The sequence below is a fragment of the Ammodytes marinus genome, assembly GCF_949987685.1.
Source record: "Ammodytes marinus genome assembly, chromosome: 14".
NCBI classification, from domain to species: Eukaryota; Metazoa; Chordata; class Actinopteri; order Uranoscopiformes; family Ammodytidae; genus Ammodytes; species Ammodytes marinus.
Genome location: NC_137218.1, coordinates 21,743,017 through 21,768,427, shown reverse-complemented (window position 1 = coordinate 21,768,427; position 25,411 = coordinate 21,743,017). Strand labels below are relative to the sequence as shown.

The following is a 25,411-nucleotide window of genomic DNA, read 5'->3' as shown; positions in this document are numbered from 1 at the left end:
TTCCCTTTGTGTAATTTTCTCCTTTCATTTGCAGCAAATGTGAAAGGAAATATGTTTGTTTTCATGTGTTCCTGGTCAAAATTGAGATGCCACTTTGTAGGACGTTGGTTTTGTATTTGTTTTTTTGGTATGTTTTTGTATGCAAAAGACACCTAGAGTTGACTTTCAAAAGTATGCAAAACATCTATATCTGTTGTTGGTGTCATTCTTGTGGTGTATTTAGGGTTTCACTTAACATTTCACAAACATCCTTTTTCAATTTAACTACACAATATTGTAACATACTACTTCAATAGAAAAGTTCAAACTGTGCTCATTATCATCTGTATCCACTGAATCATATAAATAATTCATAGCTGCCTGCTGTTTGTGATGAAATGTAAAGTGTGCCCCACATTTAGTGTTTGTGAAATTACAGTAATTATCCTGACTCCTCTTTTTGTCTCTCTCTCTCCCTCGTTGGATAGCTTCGCATATACCCAGATGCCTCCCCTGCCTCTTGATGAGCGCATAGTGGTCATTCAGCGCCCAAAAAAGTTAACCCTGTGCGAGGGGTCCCCACAGACCAACCCGCAGCACTCCTCTCATATATCAGCCACTTCCAATGGACAAATCGCCCACCCCCATCACCTTCACCCCTCTCAGGTCCATTTCTATCCACCCTCCTGTAAATCCCTGACACCGGAATGCAAGCGCAGATCCTCTCGTGTGCAGAAATTCAAGGGCGACCCGCCTGTCATTGCAGCGGCTGTCAGACCCATCCCTAGCCACTGCCATAGCAATGGCACAGTAACTCTGGGCCCACGGCTGCCCTCCCACACACACACTATTGATATCAGACTGTCGCTGGACAAAGCAGGGCGGGTAGGAGGCATCAGCAGCTCGTTAGGCCGCAGTGCGAGTCCAAAAGGTGGCGGCCGAGGGAAATGTGCCTCTTTGCAGGCGGATCAAGGACAATGTGAGAGAAAAACCGGAGCTGCAGGGAGGCCAGTTGTAGCCGAAAGCAAACCCCAGCGAAGTCGCCATAGTCAGCTATCCACTCACCCTGGAGGCATCCTAAAATTTGTCCCCGCTCAAGCGGCGCAGCAGCAGCAGCAGCAGCATAGATTCAGAAGTGAGAAGGAAAAGGAAAAGGAAAAGACGAGTTTTCTTAACAGGAGTGACCAGGAATTTCCCTCCCTGGGTCACAAGAAGAATTCCAAACTGGGAACTGTCCATCAAAGCCATAACAATCACAGTCAGCCCTACCACCACAACTCTGTCCCCGTGCCCCATGCCTCCATCCTAAACTCCAACTATCCTTTGGCCTCTCCCCCCCAACCCACCCATGTGCCCGTTTCCTTTCAGCAACACGGCCAGCCGCACCCGCCGTCCCGCAGCAGGGATCACCGCCCTCACATCCTCCATGGTTTACCCCTCTCCCCCTGCTCCTCCCAGGCCGGAGGCTTCCCCAGCCCCGACCATACCTGCACCATCGACTGTGCCCACCCGTTCAGTTGTAGCTGCTGGAGGTTGGTGAAATGCACAGGGTATAAGGGCCACTCTGCCAGCTGCCAAGGCGGCGGAGGAGGAAGCTCTTCCGCTTCTTTTTCCCGCGCTCACAATGTCGGGGCAGTGAAGAGAGGAGACAAAGACATGGTCCTAAAGAATCTGGGAGGGTGCCTCTCCACCGCCACCGCCTCCATCTCCAACACGTCCTCCTCCAACAGCACTGTATCCGACGGACGAGCGAGCCACTTCAAACCCCTCCGCTGTGCCTCCTGCTCCAATGATGCCGGGAACTTCGAGAGTCCCGCGATCCTTCGCAAAAGACTGGTTGGGGGCTGCCTGCCCTGCACCCCGCTGTCCTCCTCTGCGCCTCTCCGGGCCATACAGAGCTGCGTCACAGGCTGCAACCCCAAAGCCTCTCAAACGGGCAGCTCCACCTGCAGCTACTGCAGCAGTGACCCCATTGTGGTGACCTTCAACCCTCGCCGGGGCAAACCTCCTGGAAGAGCGGCCGGAGCAGCTCATCCAATGGGGAGGTTCCAAGCCGACAATGACGATGACTATAGTGTGCGCACCATCTGGCCCGAAGAACTGGCCAAGAAGATGACCCATTGTAAAGACCAAAGGAATCACTGTGCGGGGATGGGACTAGGAATAGGGAAGATGAGCGGAAGCCAAGCCCAAAATGGCGGTCACGGAACAGGCCTTCTCCTGGACTGCCAAAACCTCCAGGAATACCATCAGCCTCAGCTAACAGACCACGCTGGCCGACGGCGGCTCCAGCAAGGGAAAATGGCCGCCCTTGATTTTATCGGCCGCAGGTCGGGATCCGGGTACGACGAAGGCCAGAACTCGCTGAAGAGGCTCTTGAATAAAGCCGAAGACGAACGCGTTCAAGAACAAGACCTCGGGGATGCATCATATCCACATCATTCCCCCTCTCCACGCTCAGCCTCCCCACCATCGCCCGTGTCCTTCTCGCCTCCGCCTTCCGCCCCCACCACACTCATCAAACCCAAACCCTGGCAGAGAGACAGAGAGGGAGGACATTCTCTGCCGACGGCTCAGTCACTTCACCTGGCCCTCAACTCCCTGAACAGAGACCAAGATGAGGAGAACAGCCGAAGTAAGAGCAGCAAGAGTTATTATTTACCACTGCAATCACTGACAGAAATCTGGGTCATGTCGGGATGATTGTCACTAGGCATTATTTCTCAACCCATTGTATAGCTACCACATATGTCAATTTGAAAAATAACTATTGGGTAGTTTAAACGTGGGACTAGTGTTCCTTTTTTTCTGAATGCAACCTGTCTGCTTTTGGCATATGCTGTCACGACTCTGAGCTGGTTGCCCTTGACTTGCTAAATAATTTTGCATTGGTTTGAACAGATGCACCCACATTTGAGAACATCTCGCTTTCTTCAGATCTCAGCCTGTTGTTTCATTTAAGTTATAAAACAATCAAAGGCCTCATGGACAGACCTCTTTTATAGAAAACAGATACTGTTTTCAGACTAATATGACCCACTTTTACAACAGAGATTTCATTGGAGATTTAGTTTCTTCAACAGTCAGTTTTTTTTATTATTATCTTGTCACCCTGTTCATGTTTTAAAGCAGTCATCCTTGTCATGTCTAGCTCCGTTGCTGCAGTTTAAACTCAAACGTTGCCGTATTTATTCACACACTGCACAGACGACGTTATACTTTCTTTACACACTTTCTCTCGTTCCCATCTTTTCCAGTGCACCTCTATCTGCCGCTCTCCTCTTCGTTGCCGGCTTCTCTGTCCGAAGAAGGCGCCATGACCCCTGACGCAGAGAACGCCGTGGTCAGTCCCATCCTGCCCTTCCTGTTCCTTGGCAATGAGCGAGACGCCCAGGACCTGGAGCTGCTGATGCACTTCAACATCGGCTTCGTGGTCAACGTGACGACACACCTGCCCCTCTACCACGTCAACTCTGGAATGCGCTACAAAAGGCTGCCGGCCACGGATAACAGCAAGCAAAACCTTCGACAATACTTCGAGGAGGTTTTTGAGTTCATTGGTGAGAGTCCCATACCGCTGATATCTTTTTTTTTTGTATATATGAATGTATGTGCTATGTGGTAGAGAGTCAGACAGCTTTAAAAAACACTGTTGTTGAAAGCTAACTTTGAAAGAGTAATGTAACTTACTCTATTATGACTATTTCCAAGTATGAAGTAAGGTATTTGTATTCATTTTTTCAACCAGTAGCCTAATACCTAATGAGAAATTCACAACATTTTTAAAGTACCATGCCCAACTTGATTTGTGGAAAAGTAATAATTATGATTATGTGATTATTCTGGCCAATCGGACAAACTAACTGTTGGCTGCTAATTAGTTCATTTTAATTTAATTATTTTTTTTACCTGTAATGATTTTCACTCAAAATTTGGAAAGATTTATTAGCTTTTAATATTTAAACATTGTTATGTTTACTTGTAGCTTCTGTAGTAACTGGCAGAAATGTTGGTTTGTGTTTAAAAAAACTGGAATATTGATTGAAATGTTCAGAATAATTTGTTGAGAGGACTGTAACATCCTACATTTTGGTTGTAAAGCAGTTGCATTCTTTGTTGAGGATGTAATGATATCTGTCGTATACCTTGCTTAAGATACATCAGTTTTACAGTTGACAGTTTTAATACTTGTTTTATATTCACAGATGCTCTCAGCTGGCTAGCATGCTGCGTTAAGCCCTTTTTAAATTTTTAATCCAGCATATGCTGCTCATCTGTTTGGTTCTCATCCGCAGAGGAGGCATATCAGAGTGGACAGGGAGTGTTGGTACACTGCCAGGCTGGCGTGTCCCGATCTGCAACCATCGTCATTGCGTACCTCATGAAGCACACCATGATGACAATGACAGATGCATACAAATACGTGCGCAGCCGTCGTCCAGTGGTGTCCCCCAATCTAAACTTCATGGGCCAGCTTTTGGAGTTCGAAAGGGACCTCAACTCTGGGGTGACTCCTCGAATCCTGATGCCTAAACTTGACGGTGTGGAGACGCAGGTGTGACAAAGGTCAGCTGTCAGGACTAGAGTTGTCTCTAGAGATTAGAGTGGCATTAATGAGCATCTAAGAAAGAGGGACTTGATGAGAAATATAACAATTGGGAAAATGTTGGGCAATTAGTGCACTTTTAATACTGTGAAACATGAGACAAGAGACTGGATGCTTCATTTGTTGAAGTGGTAACTCTTAAACAACATGATCATCATTCGGTATACTGTTTATAAGATAATGTGCCATTTGTTTTTTTTATGCCCCCAACCTCTTTGTTCCCATCGTTTACAGTCGAAGCCACACACAGAAATACAGTGACTTTGTACCCATTCATCTTAAAGGCATGCAGAATGGGAACAAGAACGTGGAAGGGTTTCACTCACTGGGTTTTGTCCTACTTCATGTACAACACCACCATGATGTTTCAACCATATGTAGCAGCACACTGGTTGTTACGACGCACTTTACTTCCCATGCATTTCTTTCATTAGCACCAACTGAATTGTCAAAGGGATGAGCAGAATTCGTCACACCTCGATTTTGGTGTCTATTATCATGTCTAGAGTGGCATGGACCTAGCAGGTAGCATTGAGTAGCATTAACCAGGCACATGTATCACAAAAGGGACAAAGAGCTCATGGAAATGTGTAAGAATGGATTCCTTTCAGTGTATTGGCCTGTATAGTTTATTTTCTAAAATAAAATAAGTATTTCAAGGCTGAAATATTGCTGAAATAAAAGCTACACTAAATGCAGTGATACACTGAAAAGCTCATTTTAAACACATTTAATGCAGAGCGCCACAATACTTTCTATTTTCTTTTAGGCAAACTATGATTTACAGCGTATTTGACCAGAGGTGTGGGTCCCAGGTATCGTCCTGCTGTAATAATGTGCTTTAAAACAGACCTTCTCAAACAACAGTTCACTATTTATTTTGTGGTTTATTAGTAAGATAAGATGTATTATTTGTATTCCTTTTTTATGATGTAAAATGTGTTTGGTGTGTAGCATGAAATGGTGGGATATGTTCTTCAAATCAAAAGAGCACATGGTTTACTGGAGAGGACACTCAAAGTACAATCAAACAGGCAACATTTAACATGCATACCCAGCCTGTATGGTCGGAAACATATATCCACATCTATTCTCTGTGAAACACTGTGTGAAACAATGAGTTTGTATGCTGTTACCTCTTGATTTCTGCTTCCAATTACAAGTGTTATTTCACTTTACAGTAAAACCTAGTACCAATTTGAAAAATGGATAGTCTTACTAAACAGTGTCACTATCCTGTCTGAGTCTTGAACACTCTTGAAGCCAAATCAAATTTATATTTAAGAGTTAAAAAAAAACTACACTGATTTTTAAGAAATTATGATGTTTTAGCTGATGTGTACATTGTTACTTCCTAACTGTTCTTTTGCCTTATTGCCCTTACTGAACATCCTAACTGTGCCCCTCATAACTATGCATTATTTCTTATTATGAAGGCCTCGGTTTGACTGATTCACGTTGAATTCTTCCATTGTATCTTTAAGGTCAAGGCCTGAGACCAATTCAGTACACATGATATCACAGTAATAGGTCATCGCTGAACAAAGGAAGATATGGAAAAAAAAGTGTCTTCTTGTTAAGGAACACTTGGACAACGTCTTTCCCCACAAATGACTCATAAATCTGAATAATGAACACAGTCAGTGCAGATTTCCTTCTTTGTTAAATTTAGGGCTATAAACGGCGGGAAACAACGTGTTCGATACTGCGGTTTCAAAACATCGTAGCTTCCTGTTAAACCGTATTATATCAATTCATTCACTCTATGGGAAGAATCAGTGATTAGTGGAAAACTGATGTTTTTCTAATCAGTTAGCTAACAAGTCTTATTTTGCACATTTTCTAAACTCAACATTTAAACTAAATGTAAACTGCATTTTTGTACCATGCTGTCAATACAGTCATTTATGACTTAAGCATTTGCGAAATATATAAAGATAGAATATTTTGCTAGCGTCAATTGTTAAACAGTGCCAGAGATGGCATACTTGTAAAGAAAGATTCCGTTCCTATATGCAAGGGTGAAGGAAGACACTCAAATGGGCCTGTTGTTTTATTTATTTGTGTTCTCTTCTCTTATGAATAAATGTTTGAGCAGCCTGACAGAGAAAAAATACTATATGCCAACACGTTAGGTTAAAGAGGGAAGGTAGTTTGTGCGTCCATAAAAAACCTAACCAATTCAAAATCCGAGTGTTTGTGACTGAATATACAAGTTTACACCAGAGATGGGAGCTTTGTTAGAATTGTGTCTTTAATTCTTGTGATATTTCAGATGGCCCCTTTTTCCAGATATTAACCCGGCCTAACAAAATTCCCTGTTAAAGGTTTCTACAACCCCAATGCCTTCAGTTTAGTTCGGTATAACTTGACCCTACGGTCTTGTCATTATAAATATGACATTGTAAAATGATCCTGAATTCTGCTTCTTGGACTTATTTTCTGGCTAAGTGACTTTGATATAGGCTTTATATTTTTCTACAGTCTAGCGTTTTCATTGCGTAAGGGATGCACATATACTGTAACTGTGCATTTACAGTTTTTTACATGGACCTTTGTTTTGTATGAAAGGCCTTTCTGGGCAGAATGACATCTTCCAACTTCTGCAGTGACAATAAGGATCATTACAGTTCCACTGTTATCAGACCTCAGTACGCTTGTCAACATAAACCGTATTCCTGTTTTTACCTCTCGCCTTTATTTCAGCTGGAGAGACTTCAACCAAACACGCTTTTCACTCTGCCCTAGTCTCTCCGGCTCACCTCCCAGTAGGTGTAGTATTAACCTTTGAAGAAGAGGGCCCTGTTGCTGATCCTCCTTGATTTTTATACAGACTTTATATGCAAAATGGCTGTTGACGCAGTTTTCTTTAATTCCACACTGTGTGGACCTGTGTGCTGTGCAGTGGAGTCAACACTGACCTCCGTTGTTTGTACTCGAGAGACACTTCCAAGGAAGCAGAAACATTTTACTCTTTGTGTGTGTGTGTGTGTGTGTGTGTGTGTGTGTGTGTGTGTGTGTGTGTGTGTGTGTGTGTGTGTGTGTGTAGAATAAAAAAAGAAAAAAGAAACCTTCTCTTTATGTACGTATTGCCCTTATTGAAGAGTAAAAGTTGTCACTTTACGTGGGTCAACTTTTCTAGGGAAATTGTTTCTCCGTGCATTGCTTCTTTGTGGGAACTGAACTAATTCCTGTTTGTATTTGATTGCCCATTTAAAAAAAAAACATTGTATTATTTCCTGTACCAACATTTGAACTTAAGGATATTGATTCATAGAATAATGATGATGATGATGATGATGAGGAGGAGGATGAGGATGATGATGATGATGAAAGAAAAAGAAAAGGCAGATCCCCTCCTTCCCCCCTCTTCAGGTTTTGACTCTCCTAGTAGTGCTGTGCTGATCCACCCCCGCCTTTCCCCAGAGACCCAGAAAACTCATGTTATCTAAACCTGTGATGCTCTTCTGTCACCCTCTTCCCCTTTTCATAACGGATTGTTTCAAATGTGATATTTTCATATTGTAGTAACTGGTCCTTGTATGTAGACACTGTTTTTACCTTCATGCACTGTGACTGAATACAATGCTGCTATAATATCACAAAAGACTCTTATTTTGTACGTCACATTTGGCCGATGCATAGTGGTGAATATATCGCTGAAAGGTACAAAGTGGCTCTTGAAATACGGAGACTCATTTACGTACATTGTTCTAATTCAATGCGGGGCTTCATTGTACTGCCTTGGTGCAGTGTATTAATCTCAGTGTGTACACAACCATAGGATCTGTAGCTGTTTCCTGTTGGTCTTCTTCCTTTACGAGCACGATAGAGAGAAACAAAACGGTAAAATGTGGCAGTGTTTTTTTTCTTGAGCTCCTCTCATTGCTCACTGTGGTCCAATAAAACTGTGATGTTGCTTTTTCCGCGACGGTGTTTATTTTTTGGCAGAAATATCGCCAGCAGTTTTATGATTGACCTTAGTTACAGTATTATAAAAAAAAATAATAAATCGTATAAATCCCAAACACAGGAATATGTCACACCAATCCAAACAACCATACCCTGTCCTTCAATGATTGAAAAACCTCCGAGCTTCAATAAAACATTGAACCTGACGGATGCATATTTGTATATCACATGCTGATGTGTGAAATCCAAGTGCAGTGTGTGGATGCTGCGACGCTGACATGTGCAGCATAGTTCAGATATGCTTTTAGTAATCATTCACAATTTGAGTCAAATCAAACACATCTGTGAGAGGATTAAAAAGAGGTTTTTAAAATAATTCTGATTATTTTTGTAGCCTATTCATGCTGCGAAGCTCATCCCTCACTTTGGTCCTGAATAAAATATTTAAATTACAATCGGATGGTAATGAACTTTTGTAGACATCCACGTTCCCCCAGACAAAACGTATCCTACTGGCTTCAAGAGGTTGACATTTATTTTTCCTTTGAAAAGATCAACAACAATTAGATTTTTGGGTTGCCATGGAATTTAGCACAGACATTCATGGTCCCCAAAAAACGATTTGTGAAAACTTTAATCCCCTGACTTTTCATATAGCGTCATCTGCAGCATTTGTATTTATTGTTGAAAACTATTGAAATACTTCCGCAACGATACAGTACAATTTTCCTTCGGGGAGTAATAAAGTAAAGAATTATTATATCTATCAATTTCTATGAGGCTCGGCTGTACTTTGTGTTTCTTGCTGATGAGCAAATGTTAGCAATGCTTAAATGGCAAACAAAGATGTTAAACAGCAACTTGATCGCAGAAATTACTGGGACCATGTATGTTGGTATGCTGACATTTAGTCCTAACTAAAGTACCTCTGTGCTTATGCCTCCAACAGTTTGAGAATCAAGTGCATATTAACATTATTGTGATACAGATCAACAAATAATTTCACGCATTCTCATATGTTTCAGTTACCAGATTTCAGTTGATTTAACCTCAGTTCTAGAAAAAAAATGGGAGAGACAGATGTGTTAAGGGCCTTTTGGATTTTATATTGTTTGCTTTTGAGGCAAAGTTAAAGCAAATGAAACACATTTGGACCTGGTTTAATTTGCGTCCTTACACAAGGACTTGTGTAAGGTTGCGAGATTTGAGTAGATCTCAGACGTAAAAGTAGATCAATCATCTTGTGGCACAAAATAATTGGCAAAAAAGTGATGTAGAGTAACACTGAAATACGCTCCAGACAATAGCTAGAAAATTAGCCAGTGTCAAGATTATAATCTGAAATAGACACAGGCCTCCCATGCACCAATGACCTCTCAGATAGGCCTACAACATATCCCTACAACAGCAGTGATAGAGTTACAAGTCTAGTACAGTAGATGACATAACATCAAACTCCTGTTCAGGCAGACCAGTTGTGCAATAAGCACACTAGCTGAATAGAGAGGTTACTTTTCTTTGTAGTAGACAGTGCAGGCTGTACTTTTGCTTCCATTTCTTAGGGGTGACATGCTGGATTAGCAGTGGCTGGGATACATCGCCGTATTGTCTTCTCTTTTGTTTTTTAGTTATAGCGTAATATGATCAAATGTTACCTTTAATAGCATCCTAAAGTGTGTGCAGTACAAAACCTGATGGCTGGATTGTGACGGTGTTCTCCATGTTCATTTCTAGTAAACACACTGGAACTGGCTCTTTTCATAATAAAAAAAATTGAAGAATAAATAATCATCATTAGGAGTATTTGTTGTCTTAAATTCTTAATTCATTTGTCTGCACTGTGATAGGCTGAGGCTCACTATGCCGACTGTTAACCAGCACTGTCTGAATGAAGTCGGGAGAGTGTCTATTAGGAAAATATCGAGCCGTTACATTGCCGTCGATACAAACGGCCAATTGCAATAGAGGATTCAGATGATCACCCCACCCAGATCTGCTGTGCTCATCCTTACATAAGAGCCGGTTTGGGATTCACAGCTGTGTGATCGAGCACCCGGGGGCGGATCAATCAGAGAGAGAATTTAAAACAAACTGACTGTCTGCCTGGCAATAAGTACTGCAGTGTGGGCCAGCACTCTACTGTACTCTATTCAACTGTGAGAGGCCTTGTGTTTCATAATGCCTCCTCAATCTCTCACTTGTAATCTCAAACTTTCCTGTTAAAAACCAAAAACCCATTTTCATTTTTAGCCATGCTAGGGGCGATGCTCCTAAGGGTTGGCCTTTGACGCTCTTCCCATTGGTCTACCACTGTATTCCAGACTGCAATGTATCAACAATGAATGCTGTAAACACATAGAGGATGGATCCTAAGGACTTTTGGGGATCCCCTGACTTTTCCTCTAACGCCAACAAGAGCTTAAAATGTAGGCTTTTGGAGTTACTGTTACGGGCGAGGCAGACAGGCAGGCAAGCAGGACCCAAATGCAGGACGTTTCAAGTAAAGGTAATTTATTTTTTCCAGAAATGCAACTCCAAAAGGCAAAAAAAAGGTAAAAAGGCAAGGCACAGGGAACACAGGAACATACAGGGACAGACTCACCAACAGGTACAATGCAAAGACACGGAACAATGACACACAGGGAGTTAAATACACACACACAAGACAGGGTAGACAACAAGGGACAGGTGTAACACATTAGGGGAGGTAGCAGTAATCCAGGTAAAGGGTTTTGCTGGGAGTTTTTTCTCAGCCGAGCTAAGGGTGTAAGGGCAAGGTGTCATATTGTATCATATTGTATGGAATGTAAAGACCACTGAGGCAAATGTCAATTTGTGATATTGGGCTATACAAATAAAACTGATTTGATTTGAGCAGTAATAAAACAGGAGGGAAACTTGACAGGACATGGGGAGGAACAAGACAGACATACCAAAATAAAACAGGAAACACGGGGAACCACCAAAACAAAACAAGACAAGACAAAGACAGAACATGACAGTTACTGTCAATGTCTCAGCAACTATGGAATGGATTGTCATGGAATTAGGTTCAGACATGCATGTTCCCCATTGTAATATCTGGTGATTAACTAATGACATTCCCATCAGCCTCAGCAGTAAATCTAATTGCTAGTACTGCTTGTTAAAAAGATGAGCATGCTAACACGCTTAATCAAGATGGTAAATATTATTGAATGTGAGCATGCTGGCTTGAGCATTAATGAAAATAAGCTTGCTCAAATATCAAGTGATAACAGACACCACACTGTGACCATCTTTTATGTCAGATAGCAATATTATAAAGTGTACATATATATAAATATTTAAAAAAAAATATATATATATATACTGTATATATTGTATATACTGTATATAGTAAGTTCACTGGGGGAATCAATGTGCATTTTAAACAATAGCTCATCTGCCATTGCTGCATGATTGCATGTAGAAAACCACCCAATAGTTATTATAGTGGACGCTTTACTGTGGCCATGGCTGCAGCGGCCGTGTTCGATTCTGGGGAAGATTTAAATGCAGCAGCTGTGTTTAAAAGCCCCTAGTCATCGTACATTAACACTCACAGATAATGCATGGTGCATGTATTTCTTCAATATCAACCACATGCTGTTGAGCTTGAAACACTTTTCAGGGTCTGCTCACAATGGGGTCCAATCATGGAATCAATGGCCCAAATGGGTTGAAATGAAAATCATTTACAGACATTATTTCAATATCTATTGACATCATGCTCGAGGCAGAGCACTGCACTCTCTGCTGCATAGATTCAAATCAAAATGCCAACCGGGCATTCACAGAGGCACGCAAGTGTTATATGAAACAGCAAATAGTTTGAGAGGCCCATGACAATCTTACACAAATAAGTAAAATGGACGCCTGGCTGACGTCAAACTTTCTAGACACTAACATTTTATTTACATTGTTGTATTAATCTGTATCCGCAACACAGACCAAAACTCATGTTCTGAATCAAGTGAGAAATCTCAAGCCATTTCTCAGCTTTGAGGTCACCAGCCTGTAAGGCTCCAATGAGCCATGACAGTAATTAAGTTGAGCTTAATTAAGGATTTTTAATTAAGTAAAATGCTAGTATGCCAAGTTATTCATTTGTCATATTTATAGTAGAAAAGATAATTAAACATACAGGGTCAGGTAATACGTAAAATTCAAACTACAATCTTTGCTAGAAACATTACTCGATATACAGTATGTATTAAGCATTTTGTATTCTTATTTTGGAAAGACATTCAGAGTTCAAAGTTTACTTTTCTTGCATTAAATAATGAACAAGTTTTCCATTGCTTTACTGTGATATTATGGCAGCATATAATTTAATGACTTTTCTGCTGGATGCCATGCGCTCACAGTGATTACAACAGAGCCTCACCTGCAGAGATGAAAGAGGAGCTCTCGTGGACCATCTGCTGATCATTTTAGACACAGGCCCTTGCTGTCATGCACTGGCTTGCACCTGCTGTCACTGTTTGTCACAAGTTTGTGCCAGGACCCCAACAAATGGTTCATGATGAGGATGTAAACTGGTCGTCCAATTACAAGCAATGCTGCCAAGTCCCTGCTGAATTAAATGGTGGGTGTATTTGGGTAGGCTGAAGACCAGTTTAGAAATTGTACATTTACAAAATGGTGAACATTCACTTTTAATAATAATAATAATAATAATTGATAGGTTTTATATAGCGCTTTGTTGTAGGTCACTCAAAGACGCTTTACATTTCATAGAATATACATAAAAGAAAAGAAAAAGAAAAACACGAAAACAAATTCAAAAATAGAGTCAGGTGTGGTATGGGTGGAGTCAGGGGTCGTATGTTTTTCTTTTCTACTAGGAAGGTGTGTAACCATTTACACGTGGTTCATAACATATTTAAATGTACTTGTAAGCAGAATTAAAGACACTTCATTGGCTAATAATGTACATAGAGACGCTGAGGTTCGCTTGATTCACATTGTTTTTATAGGCTACCTGATCATTCTACTGTCATTTTTCATGGTCTACTGTTTCTGTAAAGCATCTTATTATAGAAGTCGGGTAATTTGGTTTTATATTTACCTCAAGTTGATGGTTCACACATCTGGCGACTGGTTCCCTAGCAGCAGGCTTGTTGTTTAATGTGGAATAGTGAGGCAGTCCAACCTGCATGCATCATCCAGCAGATGGAGTCCTTTAACTGCAGCTTTTCATCCCAATAAACTGCTGTGCACTCTTCAATCCCTGACAGGACAGGGTTAGAAATCAGTCATTGCGACACAATAAGCCAAAAGAGGACAGTTCATGCTCTCTTGTATTCATTTTAAATGCATAAAAGAAAGTCCTGAACAAATGAGATTTAAAAAAAAGTATTTATTTTTCTTGTTGGGCTATTTCTAACATATTTTAGTAGAATTCAGGAGGATCAATCAAATATAAATAAACACTAAAGGAATTTGCTTAGTTGACTCACCAAACATCTCGCCATGACTTTAGTAGGCATTGTGTTAAATTAAGCAAAAGAAAAAGAAAAGAAGAAATGTTGATTTGAGTGTAGGCCTAGTCTAAATATCCATTGTGTACACTCACGCATGTTCTTCCCACATACTGTAGGTTATTCAATCATATGTAGCCTGGTATTAGCCTACTAATATTATAGACATAGGCCTATTATATTAGGATAATTGTGTAGGCCTATGGCGTGCACCATAGGACAAAATAAGCAAGAACGCGAAACTGCCACTTCGCTACCAGAAATGGTAAAGGGAAAAGGTTGGTCACCGCCGGCAGAGAGAAGTGAGGGACGTCGTCATTAGCAAACACTAGCTTAGCAAAGATGGCGTCGGGTCGTTGTCGAGACTTCAGTTGATTTGTGCCTGTTTTCGATGGAGTCCAGTGAATCTCCACGATGTAGGAGACGTGTCGGGTTTAACTCCAGTACAAACAATATTTATATAAATACAACCCATTGCTAGGCTATTACGACTTGGAAAGAGCTGTTTTGACTCTGTGGCTCTCTCTTCTCCACTGGGTGTTTGGTACTTTGCTTTTCCTTCCAATAGGCCTATATTTCATTGTCCTTGTTCTGTTATTTTTTATTTTAATGTGTCCTTAACTAAGCACACACACACACACACACACACACAGCGACAGTCACATTTGAAAACCAGCTGACATTTCACAATTTAAACTGTGATGTGAACCACTCAACCATGACTGCAGCGGTTCTCATGGCAACAGAGGAGAGGGTGGGCATCATCACAGAAGGCACATAGACACGTAGCCGAATGATTCAAGCCTCTGGAGTTTACACCTTCTAAGCTGTTTATACGGTCCTCTTAGCCCTGACAACCCAAACCACATAACATGATACCATACCATGTCTGAGATTGAAAACTGAGATGCTTTTCAATTGCCCACAGTTTCCCCATGCACAGACATGGTACGATCCACCCTCATATGGAAACCTTCGCCAGCATCCTCCCTCCATCTGGCAGGTACCACTTACTGCCGAAGGGAGGGGGGTGATACCATCCATCCAACCACAAATCTAGTGCTCACTGTGGCAGAATAGCAGAGCACTGGACTACAGAGCAGGGTACCATCCAGGCTGTTGTCTGTGAGGGGTGGGGTCCGGCTGCACTGACTGACACCACCATAAGCTTATACAGAGGGACACAGGGAGGCAAAGAAAAACAGAGGAGAGGAAAAAACAAGAGAGAGAAGAGGGGGGAAGATTGCACCTGAAGAGGAATATAATACGGGTAAGGAGGAAATAGAGGGGATGTATGGAGGGAGGAAAAAGACAATGGGGAAAGGTCCAGAATGGTTCAGACACATTCGCTCCTTTGCTGCTCTGCTTTTTTTCCCCCCTATACCTCCCCCCTGTTGACAATCCATCCTTTTTTCCATATGCTACATATCTTTGTCAGGCATGTGTCCATATTTGTTTTAAATATGATTTCATAAAAATCTGTGTGTCTGCAGTTCTTATTTCCATGCTACATTTGATATTTCTGTGGGCATTCTTGCTCGTACAGTGGGGGGATCTGTGGGCCACGGTGAGTAGCATGACCATTTGGCCCAGTTTACACATCTGGTTTGCATTTGAATAAAATATATATGCTTTTTGTTGTCATTTAAGATGACATAATGAAGCAGCTTTTCCAGTTCTGTGCAAAGTATTGACTGATATCTAAACTTCAATATTGGAGACTGGCTGGTTTCATGCTTGCTTTGCTGCAAAAAAACAATTGATATGCAATATAAGACTAATGTTATAGCTTTAATCATAAATTACATAATAATGCTATGTCACATATACGTCTTAGAAATCTCAGTTGACACATGTAGTTCCATTGATAAACCAATTATGTGTATTTAAACCTAATTTCCCTATTCACACACCTGTATTGAATGTGCTGTGTGAACAGGACATTTCCTCAATAATGTATTGTAACTTATTAACATTATTTAAAAATAAAAAATATATATTGTGTAGAATCGACCATAGCAAAACTAATTCAAGCAAATATATAACAAAACAAATGCAAAAATGTACATAATATGTCAATTCTATTCCGATTCAAACCCATGAAGCCCTATTGTTGCTGTGTTTGTGTCTGAAGGATGAAAGCAGACACCCCAGTGAACAGCAGCATGAGTGTTGGTCAGGCCAGGAAGCTGGTGGAGCAGCTGAAGATAGAGGCCAGCTTTGGCAGGATAAAGGTAAAGAGCAGCTGGACGTCCTCAGAGTCACGAGTGAAGCATGATGGTGAAATGCACTGAAACGCATATGATGACGCAAAAGGGAAAAATTTGAAGTAAACCCAATACAAATGGATTAAAGGTGGAGTCAGTGATTCTAGAGAACGCTTATTGTCACTTTTTGTCAATATCAGTGAATATCTCCTCACGATCCCCTAAATGTCTAGCCTGGGTCCGCCCGCCTACCTACTTCCGCCCAAATTTCATTTTCCCTTCAGTAGTCAGTCTGGGGCATGGACATATAAAGGGGCTGGGGTGTATATGGGATCCTGCTCGAACAGATTTCTGAGTGTCCAATCAGCGAACAGAGCGAGTGGCTGAGAACGATGACGTCGAAGTCGCGCTCCAGTTTCAGTTGAATGCTGCGTTCCTTTATACTCGGAACTCGGAAATGTCCGACTTGGTAGTTCCGAGTTCCGACCTGTCTGTGCTCCAGTGCATCTGCTCGGGAAAGTATGGACGCCTACAACCTTTCTCATCCAAATAACTAAACGTTAGGCTCTAGCAAGTTACCGTTGCCGGGTACCGGTAGATCCATAGACTACAGTGAGATAAGTCGGACATTTCCGAGTTCCCAGTACAACTGGAACGCACCGTCAGAAGCCGGCTCATGACATACGTCACGACCAAACGTTATGCGATTGGTTGGCTGATCCAGAGTGGCACTGGGCAGGTCCAATAGTTTTAAACTTCAACAGACACCCGCCTCCAAGTGAGTGAACGTTTGCCAAATAGAGCAGTTCCAGACCTTCTGTACAAATTAAATGAAGTACGATGGTCTGGTAGCACCAGGCTACTAAATGTCCATACTGTGTCTGAAAAAGAATCTGGTGTTAAAAAACTGCCTAGGCTCTGTAAACAGGCATGTCGCTAGCTACGGTGGCCCCCTTTTGTTTACATACCCTTTTTAACATAGGCCTACCAGTTTACAGAGGCTGTGCATTAACACCAGATATTTCAGCACACAAACACAGTAAGGATAAGGTAACAGATCGTGAGGAGATATTACTGATTTTGAAAAAAAGTGATTTTGACAGCAAGCGATCTCCAGAATCGCTGACTCCACCTTTTCAATCAAAACTGTAATCTCATGTGATGTGTTCCAATGTTGCAGTAGGACAAGAACATCACCAAACAAATCATAAGGCTTCCACACTGGTATTAGATGATTAATAAAGATGCGCAAACTAAAAAAATATAAAGTTTGACCTTGCAGTGGGGTGATCTGTACAAAGAAAAGCTTAAATCAAGGTTGAAAACGCAGCAGTGATGGATTTTGACACAGGATGGTCATCCAAACTCTTTTGCAGATGAGTCAAGGCACCATGACCTTCACAAATGCACTTACATGTTTCCTATCAGAGTTTCCATATTCTGTCATGTTCCTCTACCTTGCCTCTTTAAAAGGAACGTGTCATCAGTGTTACAATTTAATTTGGGGACAAGCCCACGCTACAAGTGAAAGTAGTAATCTTTCAAAAATTAAATGAAAATATATGCAGCCAAAACATGTTTAGCTACCTAATGTGAACCTTTAAAAATCATGTAGATATAATTCTATTAAGAAAAATTAGGATTTTATTTAAAATCCAAATTTTTTGTTTTAACATTTATACATATTTACACATTTCTTAAATTTTTCATTTAATTGAGTAAATTAAAGATGTACCAATTAAAGTTAATATTATCTGTTTTCCAAGGCTATTGATTCTGTATTTCATATTTTTGTGCTCATGTTTTATTTCTCCTGTGTTATTTATAGTATACCCAATACAAAGCTATACCCATTTGTATTTTCTTCGACAAGACACTTTTTTTAAACGCCCAGCTTTACCTAAGGTTTGGATTTGATTGATATCGTTGAGTTTTTCAGAAAAACATGCTGAGAAAACGATATTCTGCAGAGCTGTCAGACAAGACACTGGAGGTCTTCATGTAACACTGTTGGTGTTTTCAGTCTGCAGCTAAATAAACAACTTTACCTTCAATGCATCCCACACCTAGGACAATAGAAATGAAAAAGTGGACAAAACTGAATGAAAAATACAAATCCAAACATTTTAAGTACATACTGAATTAAAAACAGCCTATCATATTCATAACCTAGTTATACTTCATGATACAAAAGCAGCCAAGTTGAGGGTTTCAAACATGCACATGTCTCCATAAAATGAGGAAAGAAACGGTTGACTTTATGAAATAGTACTTTAAGTAAATCTTTTTTAATGCATTTAAATTCAAACTTTAATTTCCTTTAGTCTCTAAATGCACCACAACCTCTGACTGATATGTTTGTGTAGTTTAAGGACAACCTTTAATTTTCACTTCAGTAGTGTAATTGACTGACTATAAGAGTATCATCTATTGTGTCCATCCCTAGGTATCAAAGGCAGCGGCTGACTTGATGGCATACTGCGACGCACACTCCTGTGACGACCCCCTGATCTCCCCCGTGCCCACCTCAGAGAACCCCTTCAGAGAGAAGAAGTTCTTCTGCGCTCTGCTTTGAGCACCGATCAGGGATGGTTGTGATTTAAAAGTACAACTGTACAGTATGTACAATCTATGTACAGTGTGTACATGTACTTCCAATCTTAATAAGACATCAATGTATTATAGTAACCTTGCATAAAAAGCTGCCGATGTACAGTACATAATTAACTACAAAAGAAATGCCTAGAACCTAATTCTTTAACTGCTAACGTCTGTCTCCGTGTTAGAGTAACAACTACATCTTGACATTCTATCAATAGTTATCAAAATCAAGACTAAAGAAGAGAAATACAACAGGTATCATGTGGTTGAAAAAAACATTTCATGCTCATATATAATATTACAGGTAACAGTAACTGCCATAAAAGAAACGGTGTGAGCATCATCACAAGGATTCTGCAGCATTTAAATACTATGAACTGGGAAATGCTATATTCCCACATAAGGTCTTTGTGTTGTGATGGTGCTACATGTCTCAGATGCTGCTCTGATAGGTCAGGGCTCCACATAGGAATGATCAATAACTTTTGAGATCTAGCAACTGAGAAAAAAAGACAAGCCTATGTTAGGTTATTCAGTGTGACATCTCCCATAACTGACAGCGTTTCCACTTGGTGACTGCTTGTGTGGATGGAGGGGAATAACAGCCTTTTTCAGATCCTCCAAGATTTAACGTTGTCCTTTTGGGCTGCATATCACCTAGTATCTTCTATTCCACGTTCACATGGGCGTTTCCTGTTTTGGCAGTTAATTGTATCAACAGAGGACATCGGCTGTTTATTAGTGGATTATAAATCACATTATAAAAATTATTTCAAAAGTTTTTATTAAGATTGTATCTTCTTGCTCATTTCTATAGTGCGTGTCTGCTGCTGTAGTGTGAATATGGACGTGTGTGTGTGTGCCTAGGTGCTACTGTGTAACTTAAGCAACAACTCTTGAGTATCTGATCAATAGCACTCTGAGTGAGAGAAGAGCACTATATAAATAAAAAATATTATTATTATTATTATTATTATTATTATTATTAATAGCAGACCCTCATATCCCTCCTCTCTTTAATTTTTTTAATCCAGGAGTTATGGACATTCAATATATAATCCAAGCCATGAAAGGAAATTAGCTACTTGATTAGGTGTGACACATTAACTTTTTTATATGGCAAAAACAAATACAGCCGTTCTATTGCGCTTTTAAAAAGACAGGTGTACATCGTCATTTTAACCAATCAGGTCCATGAGGTTACCCAGAGCAGAGGGGTCCTTCACAGGAAAAGGAACAGCTTTAGCACCTCCACTCATCCATGTGAGCAACCATGGGAATGACATGGGAATTCCAATTTCAGTAAAAGGCTTTCACTTTCACCATCTACATTTCAGGCAGCTGTTAAGCTCTGTTAACTAATAATATCCCTCAAGCTTGATCCCATCACATGAGCTCCTTCTTGGCCTATTTGACCTCCACCCCTCTCCCCTTGCTCTGGACCATTTCAACCGGTTTTGAATTAGTGTATTTTCAATATCTTGCAGACATCAAGTTTTGGGCTTTGGTGGAACAAGTTACCATGGAAATAAATAAGAAATAAAACCTCTTATGAAAAATTCTTTCACTTGTGATTTTATTTTATAAAGATTAAATGTTTAGTGAAAATGTAAAAAGAAAAACAGATATGTCCAAAAATTGTACTCGACTTTTATTTATCAATAATGACAGCAATAGAAAAGCTTAAGTTTTTAAGGTCAAATGCAAACATAGCCCCCCTAGTCAAACAGCCTGGACATGCACTACTGCAGAATGGTATAGCTCCTTTGAACTAGCATGCATTGAGGCATATCATGTTCAGAAAGACAGTCAAAGAAAAGGTCAAGCTCAGTTATGTAGATGTGACCTAAATCAGTCAGGTTGGTGTGGCCAAATACATAATAAAGGTGGTAATCCATCTTTATTTAAAGCTACTGTAAACTAAGATTAGTGTTAAACAAGTGCCGAGGCTATAACAAGACAAAGTCACGTACCCGGTTGTGACCTGTAGGCATGGTTTTGCCTATTGTTGGGTTTTTGATTCGTAGAATGAAGAAATAAGGTCATCTTCTATTGAGGCTTCCAATACATTCTACCATAGGAGTAAAGCATGTCAAATACTTAAGCCTCAACTATTGTTGAACAAACAAGGTATAAGTTAATTCATTAATGTAAAGGCTGAAGCCCACTCATGAGCAATAGACAGAGACATTTTAAACTGCGTTGAAGTTTTTTGCATCTGCATCTTTATTTACATACATATCCATCTTTGATTCAAACGAGCTTTGGGCAGAGCGAACATTGGGGGTCAGGCCCACGTTGCTTCCCCATTTGCACAATCAAAAGTTTAAAAGGTTTTGTTAAAAAAAGAAAATATAGAAAAAACTTCTCTGCTAAAACCAGTGTCACATTAGTTTTAAGGTTTAGTTTTTGTCTGTCACACAAAGTCATCTATATCATCTGCAAGACACTTCAAACAGACAAAGGACCTCTTTAAGAAATCGCTTACATATTGTTGGTAGACATACATAGCTACATGATGCTAAACTGTGACAGGATTAGCTTACATCAACTTTCCAATGTTTTTTTTTTAAATACGGCAAACGGGGCAAGATGTAAGTGAGTAAAAAATATTATTCTAGATTGTAAAGTGTAAATTGTCGCAAAGCACAATGAATTTTTTTTTGCTTAACTGCAGGCAAAAGGTTTGAACATAAAAACTACTTTGCCAAGTCAAAATGTCCACAATAAAAACAGCTGCTGACAGTGAGTAAACAACACAGGAAGTCAGAATTGTTGCATATTGTGATCATACACCCAATCTAGCCATTTAAAAGAATGACAAGTAGGTCTAGATGAATAGTCTCCAACTCTCTCCCAAGACCATGAGAAGGGCATGAGTGAATTCTATTTGGAACTTTAGGGGTTTCCGATATACACCAACAGCTTTAAGTATATAATTTAAAAACAAACCGACTACAATAAACTTCAGTGTGCTCAGTGACAGTTGATATATATGGTGTAGCTGAAATGTAGCCAGATCACCGAAGAGGTAATGTAAAGTTTGGACTTTAGAAGTAGAAAACGGTGAGCGAATGCTTTATAGGAAGGCGTCACACCATTCTTTAAGACAGCCGAAGCAGTCGCCTTGTTGCTTGACATTTGCCGAACAAGTGTCCTTCAGCCAGTCCCGGAAAAGCTCCTCGTCCTTCTTTAGCACTAAGAACTGCCCAAGGACAACGTATGCCTGTAGAGGTGGAGATGGACATACAACAGGACATCAGACAGGAATACAACCATCAAAAGGATTTCACACATCAACGACTCTGTTGTCAAATCAGCTGAAAAACAACACAGAAGGTTTGTCTGCCTTGATTTCCAACTGACAATTTTATATATATATATTTTTTTTGCTAGCATGCGCGATGTGTGCTTGTGTATGGTCATATCCGCGCGAAAGGCCACGATTTGCAGTAAATAAATGTCCACATGTGTCTTTGTAGGCTATTTAAAAAGAAATCAAGCAAGTAGACTAATAAAAACATTAATGAATTATTGGTTATCACATCACAGAAGGCCTTTTGGCATATAATAATAAAAAACACCACCTTAACTATGTTTACAGTTTAAAAAGGTTTTGAATGAAATGCAAACCTCAGTGAATCATTTGCTCTTGTTTCTCTGTCCTGAGATTCACACAGACTGAGCAGTCTTGTTTAAATGTTACAGATTGAGCTAATAAACTGCACTTTGAATTGTTTTGCTGCAGAAGTTATCTCAGCTCATTTTTGTTATCTAATTTGATAATAAGGTGATTGTATGCAGAATGCTCGTGCCAGAAACTTATACAGTGGTTTTGTACAGATAAATAAATAAATATTAGCAGGTTCTCAATAGTATTTCAATTTAGGGGAGGGGGCGCAAAAATTTCTGTCCCCTGGGGGGGGGGGGGGGGGGGGGGCGCGAACATTTCTGTCCCCTAGGGGGGGCATGACAGAAAATTATTGAGAACCACGGAACTAGGCCAACGTTAAAGTCACTGTAATTGCAGAAATGTCTGTCTTTCTGGTTTGTACTCAGAAACACAAACTTCTGTTTTTACACAATGTTTTGCAAGTGGAATTTTACAACATAAAACTAGATGTGACAGAGAGTAAGGTAACTATGATGAATGTGGCAATCCAAACACAAAACAATTACGTAACCACAATGACAATTTTATAAGCGGTTATCATCTAAAAGGAACTCTGAACTTTTTATATGTAGGGTGCATTCTGAACACGTAAATATTGCATTAAGGAGTTAAATAAATCTAATCTCTGGTACCTTGTCAAAACCCTTCTCCTCCAGTCTTTTGCCGAGGACCTCTCCAATGCCTGCCAGAGCATTCACAGGCTTCTCACCCATGGGCTCGGCCACAAAGTCCTTATGTTTTTGGGATGTCGACGACATAGCTGCTTTGTGGGTGGTAACAGATCACCAGCTACTGAACTGTAACGTAAAGACAAAAATGGACATTAAACTCGATTAAATACATGCAACAGAAGAGATCCAACAAACCTCTAAAATGTCCCTAATCTTACAACCATTTGTTTACCGCTTCCTTATTATTTTAGTACTTTTACTTGTTTCCTGAATATGGGGAAGATAGTACTAACAGTGCAGGGTTAAACTCCCCCAGTAGCTCTCAGTTGAAAGTATTTAAATACCACATCAGATTATTCATCATCAGACAGGCGATATAGTTCCTGCTAGTGGTCTGCCATATCCCTTCTGATGCCATCATGCCTTTAAAAAAAATAGTGGGTGTCCTGTGTTTATTCAGGAGCATTATACAAATACTGTACTAAGACTGCAAATTGATATAAGACCATATCAAAAGTAATGTGGTAACACAGATTGAAAAATACTTCAGTGTTGACTTAACATGCGTTGCTACCTACAAGTGGAAGTGTTATTTGCAGTGGTATCGAAGGCCTAGCTACTAGCGTGCTTTCCAAAGGTTCCACTAATAGGGCCATTATTTCGATAATGTTAGCTCAGTATTCAAACAGTCCGATATGTATGTTTACACTAACTGATATAATGTCCAACAACAATGCAGTGCAGTTCCTGTGTTGAATTGCGCGCGCAATACATCTCAGTGCTAACAGTTTTAGCACAACAAGCTAACTTTTACTAGGTTCAGACTCTGATAAGACTACATCCCATGGACCTAGCTCCATCCCACTCTACGACTCGCCAAAGCTTGTTGTTACCAGGGGGTGTTCTGTTTTTAAACATTACGTGATCCTCAAACTATCCTCGACGTACAACAGCAGACGATGAAGTTAGCGCGCGAGGCCAGGGGGTTGGTAGCTCAGAATTTACGCGCCTTCAAATCTGCTTCAAAGGGAGAAAGCTAATAACAAAAATGTATATTGTCCTATGCTACCTTTTTACTTACTGCTTATCTTAGCAACGGCGGGCACATACCATTATGGCTATGTATATTAACTTACATTTGAATGTCCTACCCAGGGGAATATCGCTGTAGTTTGATCGAGAGTCGTTTGGTTTCTGTTTCTATCTGCCCGGGCACCGGCGACCACAATGCAACGCGCTCGCCTCTTGCGCCTTTACGTCCATGGTGGAGTGTCGATTTATTTCCCCATGATCATTGACTTACAGGATAAAGACCAGCCCGTACAGTGCAATGTAACTTACTACTTTTCGACTTGACAGGCGCACATTATGACTTCTCCTGATAATGCATCCTAGTAATGATAGATAGCCTAGCTTTGATCCAGCCTTATGCTTATGTCATGAATGTGTTGCATGCAATACAAGTAACAAGTGAGTTCTTGACTAACAGTTAATGTGAGTCAATGTTTACTACTGTGATCATACACTGTATACTGTGATCATTGTCACATTTTTTATCATTCTGCCTACTCCTGCATAGTTGCTTTTCATCTTGAACAGATTGTTGCACATATTTTTTTAATCATATTTTTGTTGTTCATTTTATGTTACCAAGTTAAGAATATAAATAGAACTATTTATATTCTTAACTTGGTTTAACTTATCTGCTTATTGTGTGTACAAACAGGACAATGCAAATTGACTAACTTGGCAATAAACATAATTCTGATTCTGTGTTATATTGGGTAATTGAAAACAATGTTGATGAAATGTTATACAGTAGCAACCTATAACTATATTATACTAAGCAAAATAACAGCTTCCAACCCACATTGGCCATTTGAGTAAAGGTCAAATCTATAAAATGGTCCCATAACATACATATTTGCAGATATGTGTGAAAAGCAGCATCAGGAATTCTAAAAGGGGCCAAATCTTCATGTTCCTTTCTTAGCCACTGATCTTTCAAATGTCCGTGCAGATCTGTGACAAGATAAATAAAATGATCTTAACTATGTTGAAAAAGGCAACAAGACATAGATAGCCTTCTTTATACACTGCAGATTCACAAATAAGTGCATACTGATAGTTTGTATCAATCAAAACATTGACCCCTTCTGAAAGTTAAGGAGTTTGCATGCGTGTGTGTAAGATGGTTTTAAACTTGTCTGTCCGTTGTCACTTCATGTTCAAATGGATGCATACTCTGCATGCCTACC

The 25,411-nt window shown here is 40.2% G+C and overlaps 3 protein-coding genes across 3 annotated transcripts; 2 read left to right on the top strand and 1 right to left on the bottom strand.

Annotated features, from left to right (window-relative positions):
* Positions 1-483: 483 nt before the first annotated feature.
* Positions 484-4,540, top strand: LOC307261046 (uncharacterized protein; the record flags this gene model as incomplete). The annotated part of the gene is made up of 3 exons (XM_080041483.1): positions 484-2,614; positions 3,237-3,539; positions 4,275-4,540. 3 exons carry the CDS (start codon positions 484-486, stop codon positions 4,538-4,540), a joined length of 2,700 nt encoding a protein of 899 aa, XP_079897609.1.
* Positions 4,541-16,136: 11,596 nt separating this feature from the next.
* On the top strand, positions 16,137-18,783 carry gng3 (guanine nucleotide binding protein (G protein), gamma 3; the record flags this gene model as incomplete). The annotated part of the gene is made up of 2 exons (XM_080040554.1): positions 16,137-16,235; positions 18,655-18,783. The coding sequence occupies 2 exons, from the start codon at positions 16,137-16,139 to the stop codon at positions 18,781-18,783; spliced, it is 228 nt and encodes a 75-aa protein (XP_079896680.1).
* A 1,699-nt stretch (positions 18,784-20,482) lies between these two features.
* banf1 (barrier to autointegration nuclear assembly factor 1) lies at positions 20,483-24,411 on the bottom strand. The gene is made up of 3 exons (XM_080041680.1): positions 24,290-24,411; positions 23,115-23,279; positions 20,483-22,035 (listed from the first exon to the last, which is right to left on the bottom strand). Exons 2-3 carry the CDS (start codon positions 23,238-23,240, stop codon positions 21,889-21,891), a joined length of 273 nt encoding a protein of 90 aa, XP_079897806.1. The 5' UTR covers positions 23,241-23,279; positions 24,290-24,411; the 3' UTR covers positions 20,483-21,888.
* Between the last annotated feature and the right edge of the window lie 1,000 nt (positions 24,412-25,411).